Source organism: Dreissena polymorpha, chromosome 14 (assembly GCF_020536995.1).
Source record: "Dreissena polymorpha isolate Duluth1 chromosome 14, UMN_Dpol_1.0, whole genome shotgun sequence".
In the NCBI taxonomy this organism is placed as follows: domain Eukaryota; kingdom Metazoa; phylum Mollusca; class Bivalvia; order Myida; family Dreissenidae; genus Dreissena; species Dreissena polymorpha.
This window is the reverse complement of record NC_068368.1, coordinates 64,219,063-64,239,250: the sequence shown is the minus strand read 5'-3', so window position 1 is coordinate 64,239,250 and position 20,188 is coordinate 64,219,063. Positions and strand designations below refer to the sequence as shown.

The 20,188-nt window shown below is 34.6% G+C and overlaps 3 protein-coding genes across 8 annotated transcripts in view; 1 reads left to right on the top strand and 2 right to left on the bottom strand.

Moving 5' to 3' along the window:
• LOC127859043 (failed axon connections homolog) overlaps positions 1–20,188 on the bottom strand; it is a 262,441-nt gene that overhangs the window by 124,028 nt on the left and 118,225 nt on the right. The window lies entirely within an intron of this gene.
• Positions 7,609–18,406, bottom strand: LOC127859037 (uncharacterized). Of its 3 annotated transcripts, none has more exons than XM_052396427.1 (6): positions 18,288–18,406; positions 13,980–14,160; positions 13,448–13,577; positions 12,696–12,878; positions 10,008–10,175; positions 7,609–9,349 (listed from the first exon to the last, which is right to left on the bottom strand). In XM_052396427.1, the coding sequence occupies exons 2-6, from the start codon at positions 14,115–14,117 to the stop codon at positions 8,439–8,441; spliced, it is 1,530 nt and encodes a 509-aa protein (XP_052252387.1). In that variant the 5' UTR covers positions 14,118–14,160; positions 18,288–18,406; the 3' UTR covers positions 7,609–8,438. The 3 variants fall into 3 exon arrangements, with proteins under 3 accessions (XP_052252387.1, XP_052252386.1, XP_052252388.1); XM_052396426.1 differs by lacking the exon at positions 18,288–18,406 and adding an exon at positions 17,243–18,261 and having other exon boundaries at positions 13,980–14,158; XM_052396428.1 differs by lacking the exon at positions 18,288–18,406 and adding an exon at positions 17,907–18,261 and having other exon boundaries at positions 13,980–14,158.
• The window catches only part of LOC127859036 (uncharacterized), a 23,035-nt gene continuing 21,069 nt past the window's right edge, over positions 18,223–20,188 (top strand). Inside the window, exon 1 of the mRNA XM_052396424.1 lies at positions 18,223–18,365. The gene's annotated coding sequence lies outside the window, so the exon portion shown is untranslated. The remainder of the gene's footprint in view (positions 18,366–20,188) is intronic.

Here is a 20,188-nt window from a genome sequence, read left to right as displayed (position 1 = left end):
TGAATCGTTTTGCTTTTGTATCGATTTGTGGTTTGTACCATTATTCCAATACGAAACGTTTTTGTGTTTTGAGCCTCCATCTTTAGTTTATTTTGTACAATTTTATTTTATGATTTAATGATTTGATAACAAATTGGGCAAATGTGAATTTTGCAATATGTGAATAAGTCCCTTTTACTAAAAAAATGAGTAGGATCTGAAAAAGTTTGAACCTTTAGATCACTGCTATCTAGAGTTCGATGTGATACATGGAAGCCATTGATGCAACGCATCAAAGGCTTTTAATAGTTTGTGAAACAGGTAAACAGGTAAACGTTAGAGATGATGGTGTTTTCAAACAAATTGTTAAATAATAGTAAAAAATATTGTGTTTGCATTCAAGCATGACTTAAACATATAAATTAAAGTAGAGATTAAAATTGTGACGATCATCGAACATTTAAACTAATATTAGCTGTCTTCCAACCAACTTCAGTACCTTACGTTATCAACCCAGATCAGTGTTTGTCTTCAGCAAATTATTAAATACATATATTTGACTTTATAAAACAACTGACGCACGTGACTAGGTAAAAGTGCATAACTGCAGAAGTATCTTAAAATAATGGGCGTTCATTTGAACTTATTGTATTTGATCACAGTCTAACTGAAATCAAAAGTGGAATTAATTGTTAAAAACAACACACTGAATAAAGAAAATAACTGAAATATGTGGAAACGAACACGCAGATTATGCAGATTTAATAATCAACAAATGAATGGTTTCATGAAAACATTGTTTTATTTATTACTTAGAAGTACAAATAAGTTAATTAAAAAAAAATCCATACTATACAAACATTGCGATTTCAAGTTATAGTTAGATGTTATATTGTTTCTTTATTTCGATGATTGATAACTGTTAACAATTGTCAGCAATTTGGTCATAGAATGCTAAAAAACAATCGACAATTTTCATGCCGTACAATTTGCAAAGAGTTAACAAGGTTGGATTCTGGTATTTGTAAAAAAAAAAAACAACAGTACCTTTTACAACTTCTTTCAAAATAATCAGAACATGGAAATAATAAGTGGTACTCTTATATTTGTATGTCCCCCACCCACTATAGTGGGGGACATATTGTTTTTGCCCTGTCTGTTGGTTGATTGGTTTGCGCCAACTTTAACATTTGCAATAACTTTTGCAATATTGAAGATAGCAACTTGATATTTGGCATGCATATGTATCTCATGGAGCTGCACATTTTGAGTGGTGAAAGGTCAATGCCACCCTTTAAGGTCAGAGGTCAAATATATGTGGCCAAAATCGCTAATTTTATAAATACTTTTGCAATATTGAAGATAGCAACTTGATATTTGGCATGCATGTGTATCTCATGGAGCCGCACATTTTGAGTGGTAAAAGGTCAAGGTCAAGGTCATCCTTCAAGGTCAAAGGTAAAAAAAGCGGCGCAGAAGGGGACATAGTGTTTCTGACAAACACATTTCTTGTTGTATTTGAATTTAATATGTTCTAGTTTATCTAGAACATCTTGGCCATTTAGACAATATACAGCTCTGGTAATTTCACTGTCAGGGGGGCACGCGTATACGGGAGCTAACCGCGTTTAAGTGAGAAAGTTGTTGCAAAACTTCAAAGATGGCGTCGTTTAAGTGATTTTTGTGAAGGAGTAGCGGATATTTTCACCCGGTAAGCCAGTTTATATTTATATTTCTTCTAAATGAATAAGCCCTTTCGGCTCTACGGTGTTTGTGCTCCCCTCGGTTTTTTGTTTCAATACCGTAGACGTCGGAATAAAAAAGTTATTGAAGCAAAACCGTCGACAAATTTGTTGTTTAATTTCTTGACCTTCGAGATGTTGGATGTTCGAATATCATTTTCTCTTATAATAAACAGTATTTGTGCATGTTTACAGTAAAATATAACATAAATAACGATTATTTTATTATCCCGACGCGTTTTTATGTCTATTGATTCATTTAATGCCGAATTATAACGGGTTAACCCCCATTTTTGGAACTAAACTTCCTTTTGAGCACATTTTGGGACCTGACTTCCAAATGATAAACAGCTCTTTCCTATGTTTTATGCGAAATAACTTTCTTGAATGAATTCCGCATTGGTGCGAATGTTTTGGAAAACATTTTCACTTGAGGAAATCAAGAGTTATCTTTTTTCTATTAATTGTTATATTATTAATGTTTATTATTATATGTTTTATCGCGTACTTAACCGTTAATAACGCTAATATTTAGTGTGTGTAATATAAGACATTCGACCGTATTATTAACACAGTGTAATTCTTACCTGTTTGTTGTAACACATATGGACATACTACTAAACGGAATACTATGCTTACTATTTCCAGATTTCAAGACGCCAGTTATATATGTTGAGGATGCCAAGATTAAAAAAGACGGCGTAACGAAGTGTGTACCGCTCTAGAAAGCGATAGGTACATGAAAACCCACCAATCAAACAAAAAAGATTACGTCGAAGTACCATGCCAAACAATCACATACACGTGCAATAAAGGTGTAATGAAAAACAGAAAAGGGTAAAGCCGGTTTGATACTAGTATAAAGTTGATGTAACCAAATACTGCCATTGTTGCGATTCGGAATGCATGATGCAATTTGGAAAACCTGACATCTGCATAGAAGATGCATATCGATGGATGTTTTTTTTATGACAACTTAAATATTAATTGTTTATTTAATACAATGACATTTGACGCGTTTTACCATAACGATACTGATACATGTATGTGACTTTGATGTGACACATTTTGGACGAACTTCTTTTAAACCAGTTCTGAGTTGGTCACTATATTATAATCGCAAAAAGGGAATTTGTAGTGGATAGAAAGATTTGTGCAAATGCAATACACGATATGATTTCAGTAGAAGTGATCAATATATACATGTATTTTTTTCTGTTTTATACCTTTGTGAATACATATTATTTATGACTGTTGTATTGAGGGAATAAAGTATTGGTTCACTTAGAAAGATTATTTCGTTTGTTCCTAACATTGCCTTTTAATCTTAAGTAATGTTAATATGCCAAATACATAACGAATTAAATCCGACCCAAATCTTTTTTTATTATGTATGTAAGTGCTGAATATAATTGAAAATTTATGCAGAGGCATCGTAGGAAGAAATGAAGTAACACAGATAATGGTTTATTTTCATAACAAAGTTAGAAACTAGCATCATGACATATACGGAACAAAACGTGTAAGTAAGTAGATCTAATAGCAATTATATGTCAGACGTGTCTATGTATACTTTAAAAATAAAACAAAAACACTACAAACATCAGCTGTACATGTTTTGTTTGGTTCGTGTTTTTTTATTTGCTGTTTTAGTCCGGCTCTGTTGAAGGATTCTTTCTTGCATATTCTACATTTAAACTGATGTGGTCCATGAATGGGGCATGGTATCTCAATCCTCCCCTGATGTAAAATTCCTCATTACATATACTGCAACGAAAGATGCACTTATTTTCGCCCTTTAACCTGCATTATCTGGAAAGACAGTAAAAGAATGGTTAAAAAAAGTTCATATCAGAATAAGGACACTGTCTTTGATTTCACTAGCGATGAATCACAGCCAACTACCGTTTATAATAACGATTTACTTAATGCCGAGATAACATGCGAAGAAATCGATCACTGTATAAATTTGCTAAAAAATAACAAAGCATGCGGCATTGATAATATTTTGAATGAGCACATTAAAGCATCCTTTCCAATTATGAAAGATGTTTATGTAAAATTATTTAACTTAGTATTTAAATCTGGTATAGTACCTAGCAATTGGACCATTGGGCTTATTAATCCAATTTTTAAAAATAAAGGTTCTGAAAACGATCCTTCTAACTATAGACCAATTACTCTGTTGAGCTGTGTGAGTAAATTATTCACTTCAGTCTTGAACATACGTGTAGAAAAATTTATTTTGAAATATGACCTTATTGATAAGCATCAAGCAGGTTTCCGTAAACATTTTTCAACAGCTGACAATATGTTTGTCTTATATGCGCTGATTAACATTCTTAGAACTCAAAAGGAAAAAACTGTTTTGTGCATTTATCGATTTAAAGGCTGCATTCGATACGATTAATAGGTCATTATTGTGGTATAAGTTTGGCCAGTACAGTATAAATGGAAAGTTCTTAAATATTGTCAAAAATATGTACAACAACGCAAAATCATGTATCATGTGTAATGGCGAAAAATCTAACTATTTTTCATGTTCAGTTGGGGTAAGGCAAGGAGAAAATTTATCCCCCATACTATTTTCCTTCTTTTTGAATGACCTACATTCATATTTCAAAAATAGCAGTGATGTAGACGGACTAAATTTTCATGTTCAGTCATATGAAAACGATATGTTAAATTTTTTCAAACTATTTGTTTTGCTGTACGCTGACGATACTGTTATTGTAGCAGAGTCAGCTAACGATCTTCAAAATTGTTTAAATGTGTGTTCCCAATATTGTGACGCATGGAAACTAACTGTTAACATAGACAAGTCAAAAATTGTAATTTTTAGTAAAGGTAGACAATCTAATTATGTATTCTACTATAAAGATCATCCCATTGAAGTTGTTAGAAATTATAAATACCTCGGTATTTTATTCAATAGCAGTGGCTCTTTTTTCCAGACCAAAAAGAATCTAGCCGAACAGGCAACAAAAGCTATGTACTGTCTGATTAATAAATGCAATAACCTCGCTTTACAAATAGATATGAAAATTGATCTTTTTAATAAGATAATTAAACCTATTCTTTTGTACGGTTGTGAATGTTGGGGGTTTGGAAATAATTATATATAAGAAAAAGTTCAGTTGAAGTTTCTGAAAATTATATTAGGGGTTAAAGCCAGTACGGCATCTTGCATTATATACGGAGAAACTGGAGTAAAGCCCCTCCAAATTGACATTGAAACTAGAATGATTTCCTTTTGGTCTAAATTGGTCCATCCAGTGTGTTTTAAATTGTCATATCAAATCTACAACACCTTATTTAATATACATGCAATAGAAATTGCTAAATTTGACTGGATAGAGTGCATCCGAAACATTTTTGTTAAATGCGGAATGATGAATATTTGGCAGTCTCATAATTTTCCGAATTGCACCTGGCTCATTCAAAGCGTGAAACAAAAACTTTCAGATCTGTTTATTAATGAATGGTACTCAGATATACATACTTCTAGTAAATGCAGTAATTATAGGCTAATTAAAGACACATTTGGGTTCGAATCATACCTTGTTAAAACTCCAGATAAATTTTTAAAATACATTATACAAATTCGGACAAGAAATAACAGGTTACCTGTCGAAACTGGAAGTTGGTACGGAATAGAATCGAACCAAAGACTGTGTAATTTATGTAACTCCAATAATCACATTGGTGATGAATTCCATTATTTACTTGAATGTAATGCCCTTAAAGATCTAAGAAAACGTTTTATTTATAAAAAATATTACACAAGACCTAATACTATTAAATTTAAATTGTTAATGTCCATCGATTATCATACTAACAGTAATTACAGAAAACTATGTATGTTCATTAAGGAAATATTGAAACAGTTTTTATTTAGAACATATATTTTTCTGGTGTTGTTTTTCTATACAATCAAATAGTGTATGTTGTTACCCCCATGTGATTGATGCTTAACTTCTAAACATTCTCTCCCTTTAAATGTTTTTTTTGTTTAGTTTGCTATGTAATGGCCCCTTCAACTATGTATTTTTTAATTTATGTTTGTGTTACTTTTGCTCACACTGTCATGTTATGCATGAAATGAGCTTGACATAAATAAACATGGAAACTTGGAAACTTGGTCGACACGTCATAAAATAAATTAAATTAATTATAGTATTACTGAAAGGGCTGACAAACGTTCTATTATCTCGTACATCAGCCACCAAACAACCCATCTTTTTGAAAATAGGTGAATTGATTCAGTTGGTCGGCAGGTTTTTCGTACAGCATTATTATTATTTTACAGTAAGTAACGTGATTAAGAAAACAATTATATTGCACCACGTAACATGCTATAAAACTATAATATTAAAGTGCACATATAAACTTTATTTAAGATGGGTAGGTATATCATGTCAAGCTCTTTTACATATGAAAGAGCTGTTTGTCATTTGGAAATCAGGTCCCAAAATATGCTTAAAAGGAAGTCAGTTACAAATAACGGGGTTAAACCAATAATGTTTGAAAATAATTTAATTATCAGTGATTAAACGGCGTCGGTAGAATGAAATAATCATGATTTTATTTATATTTTACTGTTCACGTGTGTCAATACTGTGTATTAAAAGAGAAAATGATATTTGTACATCCAATTTATCGAACTTCCCGTGAGTAGACAACAGATTTGTGGACGGTTTTCCTTCAATAACTTTTTTATCCCGACGTCTACGATCTTGAAACAAAAAACCGAGGGAAGCACAAACACCGGAGAGCCGAAACGGCGTATTCATTAAAAATAATTATAAATACACAGGGGTGAAAATTTCCTCCCTTATCCAACAAACGACGCCATCTTTGAAGTTTTGCAACAACTTTCTCACTTAAACGCGGTAAGCTCCCGTATACGCGTGCCCCCTGACTGTTGGATGTGTCGTTTCCTTTGACAATATCACCGGAAATACTTTCATTTAAGAGCCCTTCATAGTGGGTATCAACAGGAACAGGTTTGGATTGACCGTTTAGGGGCGGTAACCTTGTTTTTAACAATTTGTTTATGTTCGTTATGGACTTGTGTGTCTAGTCTAGTTTTTCCTGTGTCTTACTGTTGAGCAATATGCCACTTGTCACACACAAATCACCTCGTAGTGATGATACAGTTGTTTTATAGTAATGCAACTTTGGTTTGACGTAATGCCTAATAGTGTTAGAGATAAAATACATTTTATGACATTTAATGAGTCTTCTCTTTTAACAGTTTAATACATATATGCCGATATTGCGCCGGTTTAAACATGCATTAATGGGAACTTTTACAATAGATATATTAAAGTATAACGGGTTGGTCAGATGCCATGTTGGTGTTTCATTGTTATGCAGTATTATTGAATTAAGTTTAAGATCATGATGACATAGTATGGCGTTATGTACAATGGAATCAAAGACAATTATTTTACGCATAATTAATCGGAGCCACATCATGAATATTTTGCTAAACCGCCTGCTGTCGAGTTAAAATATATAATTACATGTATATTTTAAATGTGTACATAGGAAACAGATTCAAAAAATAATGCCATTGAATGAACAAATGATTGCTCATTAAAAGCGTCATGCACAAACAACATGAGAACACACTACTTCAACTGGTAAAAAAATACAGAAGAATACAAAAAACGTATGTGTCTCTCTAAACAAGCGTGAACTCTACGTGCACAATCTATTTAAAGAATTCGCAAAGTAAACCATTCTGTTGGACAAAATTAAAATTATAAAAACGCATTACCATGATTCTTTGACTGAGGCCATTACAACCGCTAGTCATCTTGAAGTGCAGGGTTGTATAGTTATCGCCATAAACTACACATCTTACATTTGGTCAACACAATTGTTTTATACAGATTTTATTGTTTATAATTGAGAAGATATAAATCCTTCACACGACTTAATATGTCATACAGGTACAATATATCCCACAATGGCTAAACCGGTCAAGAAATTGATGATCATGATGATGATGATAATGATGGTGGTGGTGATGATGTTGATGATGATGATGGTGGTGATGATGGTGATGATGATGATGATTTACATCCATTTGTTACTTTGAACATTTGTTTCTTAAACAACTAGCAGTTAAAATGTTCACTTAACTTAAATATACACGTATGCTACACGTAATATTATTGACAATGTTCATTCATCTACCATAGTGTATATATTTGTTATTTATGACTTTCTGCAACAATAGCATTACTGGAATAAGGTTTACCGAGTGGGTTACCACACTAATTCTGCATATACTTAACAACTTAGGAGAAAAATAAAAACAAGTGTGTAACTTTATTGTTAAGTTGATAAGATTATGTGCCATTAAATAAAGATAAGGTTAAACAATATCCAATATCTCACTAGTTTATACGCATATATCGAACGAACATTTCGTATAAAATAAATGAGTGAAATATGATTATACAAATTACAAATACTCATCAACACATTCGTATTATTTTAAATTTCAAAGAGTGCGTAACATAACATGCATTTTTCGTCTATGATGGTCGAAAGAAGTTGCACCACTTATGGTTAAATACTATAAAACATGTATTAAAAACGTTAAAAGTGAATTATTTTACGTTCAAAATATTGGAAGCCCTAGTGCATATATGTAGATTTAGGTTTTCCCAAAAGTCATATACGATTTACAGCCGCTGTTGTTTACCTTGGCAAATGACCTTCTTTGGAGAACTTAAATATTCTCACAGCTTCCAGCCCATTCATACCGAACTCTTTTTCAAAATCTTCTTTGGACAAGGCGATCAACAGCGTGCCGTCAATCAGTTCTTTCCGGAACTTGGGCTCATATTTATCAAGATGAAGCACTTTAAGGTAACCACATACATCGTCTATGGATAGTTTGACTACATCAAGGCTGTCGTTGACCGTTGGTAGCGGTTTACAAACCTCGTCTTGCTTTTTTGGCGATTCCAAAGTGTTGCTTTGCTGATCGGATTTTGAAGAGCGTTCCTGCTCAAGTGCAATAGCTTCTTTGGGTTCCGGTTGGAAGGGGCGAATGGACGTGCGGGGGAGGTTATTCGTGTAGATGGCCTCATGTTTGACGGTAGGACTCGGCATCTGTGAAGGAGGCCTTGGTTGGCGCGCGGGAAGCTTCGGACTTCCTGGCATCTCTGGAATCTGAGGAGGTGGTCTTGGGGGCTTGATCGCGACAGGTGGGGAAACCTTTGTGCTTCTGTCGATAAGCGGACTGTGATTCGATTCTTGGACAGAACGTTTTTCTGGTCCTGTTGATTTCAGGCTTCCAGATGTTGACTTTACATTCTGTGAATTGTGGGAAGTCGAAGCCTGAGCTGGTGTTTGACCGACGCCAAACGTCGCCAATGATGGCCTGTGGTTATCTGGCTTGTGCATTTCGGACTCGCGCGGCATTCCGATTTCTTCATAAGTGATGTCTTCATGCTGTTTCACGTCGGTCGGCAGGTAGTTTGGGTTATCTACGGCGTTTCCACGATGATGTTTGCACACCGAAATTATGTTAGAGTATGTCTGCGGTTCAACAAAGGAGAAGACGGCCTCAGAATGAACCGCTGATTGGTCGTATTGGGCAATTCCTGAAATAAAAAAAATAGGTGTTTTGCTGTTAATTTTCATTATTTAACTGACGAAAACATATAATATCCTTCTACCATAATATACCGAATTGCCATTATTCATCTGCCAGGTGTGTGCGTGTACTATTCTGCTGACAAGACAATGCAACAGATGTTTCAATGTTTCTACTTAATGTTACTGAACTTTGATTGTGTTTTATGTATTTAACACGTTATTGCCATAATGTATGTATTGAACAGCGACATGCTTGATTATTTATTTATTTGACCTTCACAGATGTAATTGTATATACTGTTCTTTATTTCGTTTTTATTTACTCCTATAATAACACCTCGTATGTTTTGTCATAATATGGTGTAATGGCAATGATTTTTAAACTATGAGCTAAATGTGTTTTAAAGGGGTTTTATATCATATAAACTTTTTGTTTTAACTGTACAGTTTAAATGGCTTAGTAGCATGTTTACGGTCTATTTGACAATGTTGGTAATTGTCATTACATAAAATAGCACGTAAAACGATCCGGATATAGTGATGTTTTACCTAAATGTAAATCGATGCCCTGCTAAATATTGTTTACGCTTGATTCTCTTGAAATCCATGTTGTAAATGTTTAGAAATACCTTCCCTTAAAAGTTTACAAACGTTTTCTTATACCTTGATTTCCGTACTCTTTGTCGTATTTCATATAGGCACTGAAGCGCTCCAATTCCTCAAGGTAACCCCGCCATTTCTGGGGAGGCGAGTTCTTTAGGCCAAGCACGCGCGCCATGCGAAGTTGAGACAGGTACAGGGGCACGTTCACCACGTCTGGTTCCATGACGCCTGGAAGAAATAAACAGAAAGTCTTACATATGTTTGCTAAAACCATTTAATGAACAACGTTTGTTATACATGAAAGAACGTAGTAACGAATCATGCATGCTACGTGCCCAAAGATTTATACCATGGTTCAAACAGATATCTCAAACCTAAATTCAAGCACTTTTCAAGGACTTTTCAAGGCCAAATTTTCATTTTCAAGGCCGAGAACCGTACGTTAGTTTCCTTTAAAAACTGCATTTTCAAACCAGATTAACATAGTAAATATCATGTTTTTTATTTGCTCAAACACATTACACTTATTCCACAATAACTCATACATGTTATTTCTAGTTATTACATAGAAATACAGGTTATCCATCCTTAACACAATGAGTGTCACATATGTACAGTACAGCCAACGCGGCTCAAACATAATCCGCGGCTACGCCACGGCCAGATTATTAGTACGCGGCCGCCGAATCGTGTGTTCACGCGGCGTATCGCCGTGGCAATCGGCATCGATCCGCGCAACGACGCAGAGTCTGTATTAACCTCGCGTAATTTCGCGGAGTAAATCCGCCGCATACGTACGCGGCAGATCGAGTGAAAAGATATCCACCTACATGTACATACATGTATGTGAAGCGTAGAATTAATTACGCGCAACTGTTAATGTTTCGTTCGATTATCATTATTAAATTTGTAATCCGAAACACACTTTCGAATTTTAATGCTAACGCGACCTTTGGCAAATTCTAGCGTCAAATAAACAGTGCTAAAATATCCTTTGTTTCATAAAAAGCGCGCGAAAATTATGCAGACATGTAGAACGTCGTTTGGAAAGTTTGGGTGTATGTTGTGTTGTATAAATACATGAACATCACGTCAAGCGTAAATCGCGTGTTCAGTTGAAAAAAAGCACCGATTAGACGTTATTTCATCATCTCTATAAATAGTAACACATGCCAAAATGTATTTGATACTTAAGGAAATATCGAGAATGTTTGTGTATCGTAAATATTTACCAGCATTTGCTTTAAAACTGGAATATACAGAATTATCGGGTAATTAGTAGCGATATTAACTGTATAATATGAACAAAATAAAACGTGTTTACATACACATATTCAAACAATAGTTATAATAAGCTGATAATTAACAAAACAACAAATACGTCGTCACCGTCTTGATTATTGATGTGACTTCAAGCTGCTAATTTTCTTAGCTTAAATATAATAGCAAAATCAACATGCAATTAATTCATAAATCCACCATATGCTGGAGCCTTGACCACTTGTATGTGCGAAAACATAATTACGTGACAGTGTTTATGTGTGAAATACATACACTACGGGCGGGAAACAAACTTAATTGGCCAGACACATTAACTATGCTTACATGTATATGCTAAGACAATCCGCGCACAATACATTTATTATGATTTTAATTATTATTATAATTGTTCTTTCAAAATTTGTTAACTACATGTAACTAAAAAAATTGAAGATTTTTTATTTCATGATGCGCATCGACTCGGCATCATGTCGCGGATCGCGGCATGCCTCGGCGGACAGATGCGAAGTTTCGCGGCGAAATGCGACTTGCCGCCGCATACTGACGCGGCTTCAACGACTGAAGCGGCATCGACTCGTTTCGCCTTGCCGCCGCGGATCGCGAAATACGTTTGTTCCGCATTGGCTGTACTGTATTTACATTTAAAAGTTATTACAAGCAAACACATTGTCTCTTTCTATGCTCACATCAAACAGACTAGTTCATTACATTTGAACAGCAGTCAGTTACTATAACATTTTATCTTTAACAGAATTGATTTCCTTTTCCAGTTCTTCCAGCTCTCTCCTCTTATTCAGTTAACCACCCTGGTTTGAAACGACACTTCCCCATCCCTGCGTTTTCACTCGCAAAAATTGATCACAATGGAGAACCTCTGACGTAGTACACATAATCTGTGACGTGTACACATAACGTTTCGTACTAAATAGTGTACGAAACTTATATTTCGTATTCAACTTTTTTTGCGCGAAGGAATTTATGATAAATTTTCATAATATTTCCCTTAAGAACGATTTAAGTAAAATAATTAAAGCGATGATAAAAGTAATTTTGAGCATAAATAAACATTGTCAATGCTTTTTTTACATGAAATAAGCACTTTTCAAGCACTTTTTCAAGGCCAACCTTTGTTCAAGGGCTTTTCAAGCCTTGGACTCGTTTTCAAGCACTTTTCAAGCCCTGTGCGAACCCTGTATACCAAGAGGTCGTCAGTCAAGCTCTTTTATTCTAGCCATTATCTGACAAAAATGGGTTTTTGCTGAGATAAAAGAATGAGTATAGTTTACCAATATAATTTACTTTGGAACATCATTTGCGCTGTATATATGTAGTCGTACTATATACATATTCTTGGCGGGTCGTAAATCGTGACCATTTTGCGAAGAGGATCTCTGAACAATTTAAACAAGAGTTTTAAACGTTAAATAAAATCTTTCGTCTAAAAGAAATATATAACTAAAGGCTTACCGTCGGTAATAAGGTTTCCAAGCAAGTACATTTCATCAAAAGCTTTCTGAAGCAGCAATTTCGGGATGTGGTTGGTGCTGATGTTCTGACCGCCCACGCTGATGGTTCTGTCCTTGGGGAACTGCACGTGACAAGGGAGGCTCTGATGTTCGATGACCTCCTTTATGGTTTTCTCTTTGCCCACTAAAATTAAGGTTATATTCGATACGTTCTTTTGTTTTGCCTCTGAGATGGAACGTACTTTTGAAGTAAGTTACTTGTGTTTAGCGCCGTTTGATAATTTATATGCATGCTTTCTATGTTGAAATGATTGTTTCCATTAAAGATGCAGAGGAGACTATTGACTGTCTAACATAGTATTGTACGTATCGTGCACAATGAAGCGCATATTTTAAGCATGTATAAACTTGTATGCCTAGGTGCGTTACTATTTCTTAAAAACGGTATACAAATCATCAGATACTAAGAACATAACTTAATAATCATTTTTAATAAAGTTTTGCGTTTTGCAGTTTTTATTTTCAACGTGTTTCCTATACTAGTCTAATAATGCATTGATTACTGTTAATCCATTCATTTTTTAAAGGGGGATTCTGTGTTACCAAATAAATAAACAAAAACTACGTGTTATCAAATAAAAAGAATCAAAGCATCAAATATAAAATAGCCAATATCCTGTTATATGTTTGGGACATTTGTGAGAAAGATATGTTATCGGAAACCCTTTTTAGCTAACGCCCTCCAGAACATACATTTGTGTTTTTTGACGACACAGACTTTCTCAGGGTATGTAAGCGGGATGCTGATCAGTTTAGAGTGATCTCCCATGTCGGCCCTGGCGACCACGCGACGTTGCTTGGATACCGTCTGGATGCGAATAATCTGTAATTCATAAAGCATTACATGTAAATGTTTAAAAGGCTTTTGAAATCCTTTTAATCATTCATCCGCCACAGTTCAATCCTTTTTGATATGAAGTGTATTTGTATGAGGTCAAGATCTATACACGATTGTGATATGTGATTGATATCTCCTATCCGAATTGTTAGTTTTGCCATACTTTCAACCCTTTTTAGACCCCAAACTGAATGTTCTTTGAATATTCGAATGCGGAGATCAGACATCATTTGTCTTTTTATGTATTTGTCTGAGGCAGTGTTGCTATTTTGTAAGTTGTTTGATTACTTTTGGTAGAGTGTTAATTTTGGACTCCATAAAATTTGTTAAACCCAAAAATGTTTTGCATTTAATTTAAAGCAGCGCACAACTGATACTAGAACTCACACTTTCTCTATCGAACGTATCTTCTACGATGTCTCCAAAGAATCCTTGACTGATCATGATCACTTGAGGCAGCTCCTTGCCAAAGCGCTCGTAGAACTCGGGCACGCTGTAGTCGTTTTTCTCTACGTCGAAATCCATCGTCTTTACTAGTCTCTTGGGCTTGTGCACACCGCTTTTACCTGTAGCGACACAGATATACGGTATGGGAAGCATTTATTTATTTCCATTTTTTCTCCGTTGCTTTAAATGTACAACATGTTTCGATTTTACGTGGGGTTTAGTGTCATGATTATAACATTTCAAAAGGTCCAGCCGTTATGTTCACTCTTTGAACTTAATATAAAGACGATATTTGAAAATACATACTTTCGAAAGATGGAATTGGACATACAACTGTTATTTCACCGAATACTTATCAAAATAAATTTGATCTACATTTCATGCCCTTGGTTCTAAAACTATTTTTTAAGAGAAAAAACAACATGTGTTCATATCGTTCTAAAAATCGTTTTTTATACTTAAAATACGTACTACGAATGTTTGTATTGCTTGTTCAATGTAATGCAACGAGTATGTTTAAAATATGACAACTGCAAGAGTATGTACGTTCAATTATATATGGTTTCGGTAAACATTAATTTCATTTCAATCACATGTTCCCTTTTGTCTTTGAAATCTCCTTTTGGTAAACAATGTTTACAGTAGCGACCATGTACATTATTGGATGACGTAAATAGACGTGCTCGACTAAATATCAGATTTCATCGATAATCACTTCCTTGTTTCCACTTAGTTTTTGCACAATAACGTAATGAAAGTCCAAGCTTATTTTAATACGTTGTAACGAAGTTGACTGTTTCAAATTAGACCTTGAACTACTTGTGATTGTATTATGTCAATATGTGCATGGATCTGATTCATATGAAACAAACAAACGCGCATTGGGAAATAAAGCTTTAATATCGGTACTGAAACAAAACCCGAGATCATATTCTCAATGTTCATTTATTCAACTAATTTATCTAAAATATTGATTTAAATATTGTGCTGGTTCTTTTTTCCACGAATTCGACTTTTTCTACACATTTAAGAAAAATGACGCTTAAGCTTAATTATTCTGGGTACACGTTTTGCATTCATTATTTAAATTATGTTTTCCGCTTTGATGAGATAAAATTCTTTTGAGGCATTTGGTCCAATACGCTGTAAAAGGAATGTTTTATTTCTATTTAGGTGAACTTTTCTGCCTGAACATGTAAACGCAGTGATTTAAAACGTTCATTAAATATGTCAATCCAAGATTTACCAGATGCAATTGCAGGCAAAACTACATAATATAAGTTTTACATATCACATCATTATTTTTCATCATCAACATTCTCTTGACCGGTCTGGCCGTTAATGAGGAACGACAACACAGAGAACTCCGCCAATCAGGTTTGTTGTAGGCTGATGGGAGTAGCACATCCATAGTGTATGACGTAAACTCTTTCACATTGTCCATCCAGCTTTTCTTCTTACCAGCCAGCATTCGTCTTTTGACGGTCGTCACGAGGGGTTATTGTGGGCCAACAAGTGCTGCTGTCATTTTCCAGACATACCCGCTGGTCTATGTAAGAGATGCAGAGAAGTCTTCGGAGGCATTTGTGTTCGAAGGCCTGTATTCAGCATTCAGTCAAAGTCTCGCAGCCGTACAGTAGAAGGGAGACTACATGGACCTTGTTGCAAAGCGACGTGAGCTGCTTGTCCAAAACCTGCTAACATTGAGTATAAATACGGGCGTGCGACTGTCTATTCAAATATTTAAACGTGATCATTCCGATAAAGCTGCATTGTGCACGTTCGGACCCTATAACCAAATGCATTCGCTCGACAAAAAATCTCTATAAATTGAACGGTAAATATAAGCTTATTTAAATAGTAGAAAACTAAGTTTAAATCTCATATTTATATGTTTACATACTTTATATATATATATATATATTTAAGCATACTTCTTTAAGCACACACATCTTGAGAACCCTTCCTAATTTAAGTTCATTTAAAACATATGTTTTGTATAAATTTATTACTCAAATGTCACGTGTCTTGCATTTTAAACTATCAATTGAATGATACCGCGTATCAATTAACATATTTTGCACAAGAATGTTACACTTGTAATTTATTTTCATGCATAGCATATATGATTAGGCTGCAGAAAATTAATTGTTAGATTGTCATACCCGCTTTCCCATATCAATAACTACCGCAAAAATGTTTTAAAAAAATATGGGAAATAAAAAGGAAAGCAACAAATATGTCTGTCTGTCTGTCTGTCTGTCTGTCTGTCTGTCTGTCTGTCTGTCTGTCTGTCTGTCTGTCTGTCTGTCTGTCTGTCTGTCTGTCTGTCTGTCTGTCTGTCTGTCTGTCTGTCTGTCGGTCTGTCTGTCGGTCTGTCTGTCTGTCTGTCGGTCGGTCGGTCGGTCGATCGGTCGATCGGTCGGTCGTCGGTCGGTCGTCCGTCCTTCCGTCCGTCCGTCCGTCCGTCTGTCCGTCTATCTTTCTGTTGATGTATTATTTTTACAATCGCTATTAAACAATATCAATTAAATGACCCTTTTTCCATTATAAAAGACTTGATTTAGTGATTTAAAAAAAAAATGTTACTTTAATAACATATCCAAATCAATAAGGTTAACAACTTTTATATACGGTATATACATAGCCTCGCAATATTATACAATATGTTTTTACATTATAGCCCTGGGTTAAACATGGACCACGTGTGTTTGTCACACTTTTAATCAGACTTATATTGCAAACTAGATCAAAAGTAAAAAGTCTGACATTTCATATATTGTGTGTCCATCGCAGTTTGGTATTACACACATTCTGTTAAAGAATTCCTATTTCCAACGACACTTAGTTGACACTGATCGAAGTGAGAGTGTAAACAAGCAATCAGGCGGTGACCAGGACCTGTAGAATTTGGTTTGCGTGCTTGGCACATTTAATATGAACCGAAAATGCAATCATCACCGAGAACCACGATTGACAACACGGAACTTACCGCGGTTTTCTAAACTGTTCAACAATGTTCGGCAAATTACACCATTGCAAATATTGCCTACACGAGCATTAAATAGTAGATTCAATCTGTTAGGATGAAGACGATAGGTTCAAGATTATGTAGCTTGAGTTTGATTAGTTTTAGTGTTATATTTCTCCCAATACGTGCTTATCGTAGGAGCATGTATGCTATTTTACGATAAACAACTAACCTCCTTCAGTGAAAGGTTTCTCCGGGAACATGCCTTCTATAATGGCACGGTGGGCAGAGTGCAGACCTTGACGTGCCGGATCCTGGTTTTGGCTGCTAGCCATATCCTTGTCAACTTTCTAAGTTGTTTTTGTCTAATCACCAGTATCCACTGTATGTAAATAATCGTTCAGAAATCATATGCTGACGCTCAATGTAAGTGTAAATCGCATAATAAGTTGTCTTTTCTTCTTTGCTGGTTTTCGGCAAATTCTTCAAAGTTAAATTGTTAGTGAGTGAAGTAGGTTTAGTTTGGTATATGTCCAGAAAATGAAAGTCACAACTTTCCTGTTGTTCGAAAGAATCACCTCCTCATTTGCAACTGATTTGACTGCGTAATATTGATAAATTGTGTATATTGAGTTGATATCTTCCGGCTTAAGATCCAGCTTCAAGCAACACCTCACGACTTCCTTCTTGTTGTGTACAAGCTAGTTAAAGTATCTTCCGGCTTAAGATCCAGCTTCAAGCAACACCTCGCGACTTCCTTCTTGTTGTTTACAAGCTAGTTAAAGTAGCTACCTTCAAAACTGCTTTTAAACTTCTATTCATCTCAATACATTTAAAATAATTTACTTTTGATCCTGTGCCGTTTTTGATATCAGCAAACACGGATTGACACTCACCCAAATGTGTCTTTTGAGATGCAAATCATGGCTAAATACTGTCTACCCGTCGAGGCGGTCACAGCTGATCGTGATATTTCTCTGTAATTTCATCAATATTCAGTGACGTGTCGAACGTTTATTGCAAGCACACCGTTTTATGCACAACAGATGTTATTCGTTTAAAAAATAGATGCAGCATATTTGTGTTTTAAATTAATGACTCATGACTCATATCAATTTTTTATCATGAATACACAAGCAACATGATCTACTTCTTTAAAACCCTGAGCCGTTTTTTTTAAATACAGAGCCTATTTTACACAAATAAGCAATGCTGTATAAACCTACACACTTGATTTGAAAACCAATAAAAAATAGATTAACTAAATTGACTTAACTTCCACACTCGTCCGTTGTTACTCTTCCTTACATGTGCGGGTTTCCGTATCAAGGAAGTTAAAGAAGACACCTTACAAGGTAAACCATAATATAAGATTTAAGGACAGTTTGTGTGACTGTTTAAACCGTGACTAGCATATTTCGTTTTGAGAATCTATGTTACGTTCAACAATATCATAAATGTAAATGTTTGTTGCATATTATGAGAAACAAATGTTGCAGCTTCATTGCGTTGATGGTATTTTTATTTGGTTTTGGCCAATATGACTTTGAAGTTAATACTGGTGGCAGTATTGTTGGCCTGATTATTGATTGGTTTAATTACTTTGTCATACGATTTTTCATAAGGCGGTCCCCAGTTGTTTATGTTTTAATGATCATATGACTGTGGCATATACATGACATAGTTGTTTACTGCCAATCATCGTGTTTATTTATTTTTTGTTCCGCCTATATCTATCCTCACTGATTCTGCATTTATGTTTTAATTTAATTGATGGACTCCCAGAACAGTTAACTCTAAACCATTATTCAAGATGTCTGAAGAACTGAAAGCTTTCAGCAGTTAACCTTGTACTGGTTGTGTTTAAAATATATTTAATACCAGTGACTTGTGCCGTATTGACTCTATAATACAATCATAAATACGAAACAACCCGAACGGACGTAAAATTATTAAACGTTTTTAATAAGACTGATAAATGTTGAATATGGAATAAGTCGGGATTAAGACGCAGGCGATAATGGTCATTTCGAAAGCTTATTTGGTAATAGTTATTTCACCCATATTTAAATATAAATGTTTAAAATATAAGGTATAAAAATGAAAATTATAAACCTATGATCTTAGCATAGAACTTCCTAATTGTGACGTTCATCTTGATATAAATTTTAATCATTATTTTATCTCCAGTTGTGTATCGCGAACGATGGATGCAAGTATTCATTCATGCCAAAATTTTAAAAACACGATTATCTTATCAAGGTATTTGTCAAAATAAATGCATGATTTAAATGAGATAAGATGATGCGTGTGCATGAAACGGTGATTATTTGCATTTCCAGGTCTTGAACGCCCGCAAACGCTTACGTTTGAGTTTAAGCCCAAATATGCAAGCGATACCTTAACTAGAGAATATTATTTTCTGAACTCGTATTAATATTAGTGAAGAGTTATCCGTAATCTCCATTCTGAATGCATAAATTGTGTCTCCCTACAGATTACCGTAGTGCGTTGATAATGGTTTATAACCATAATTACTCACATAAATATTATAAATCTTCTTCCTTCCACAGAACGGGTTATTTTATGTTAAAATCGGTTTTATAGAACTCCAAAACTTACACTATGCCCTGATGTTGTGGAGAAAAGTACATTTAACCTCATAGCATCAAAATAAAAATAAACAAACCACACTTTACAAATAAACGAAGATATGTTTCTACTCAATTGCATTATATTTTATTGGACCAGTTTAACGCAGCTGGGTTTTTTTCATAGTAACGATGAATGTATGGATTTTACAGATCGTATGCTGCATGGATGTCTGACGTTTAATCTACCAATATACATATTCACGGTTATAATATTATTCAACATTCATGTTCTTTTATCAAGATGACGGATAACCATTATTTAGACATCTTCAAATTTATGATACCTAAAATAAGCTCGCTTCAAAAAGTTTACTTAAAAAAGACTAAATTTGAATGATTGATACAATCCTTGCCTTTACCGACGATTGGCGTTCAATTCTTCCGGGTTTGAAACACCGATAAGCGAGGTCAATGTGGTTTCATATTACTTTAAACGGAGTTTTAAAGCTAGAGGTAGCACACCTGATGTTTGTTTCATCTTAAAGCTGTTCCGCTTTGTGAATTAACACATAAAGTGAACGATA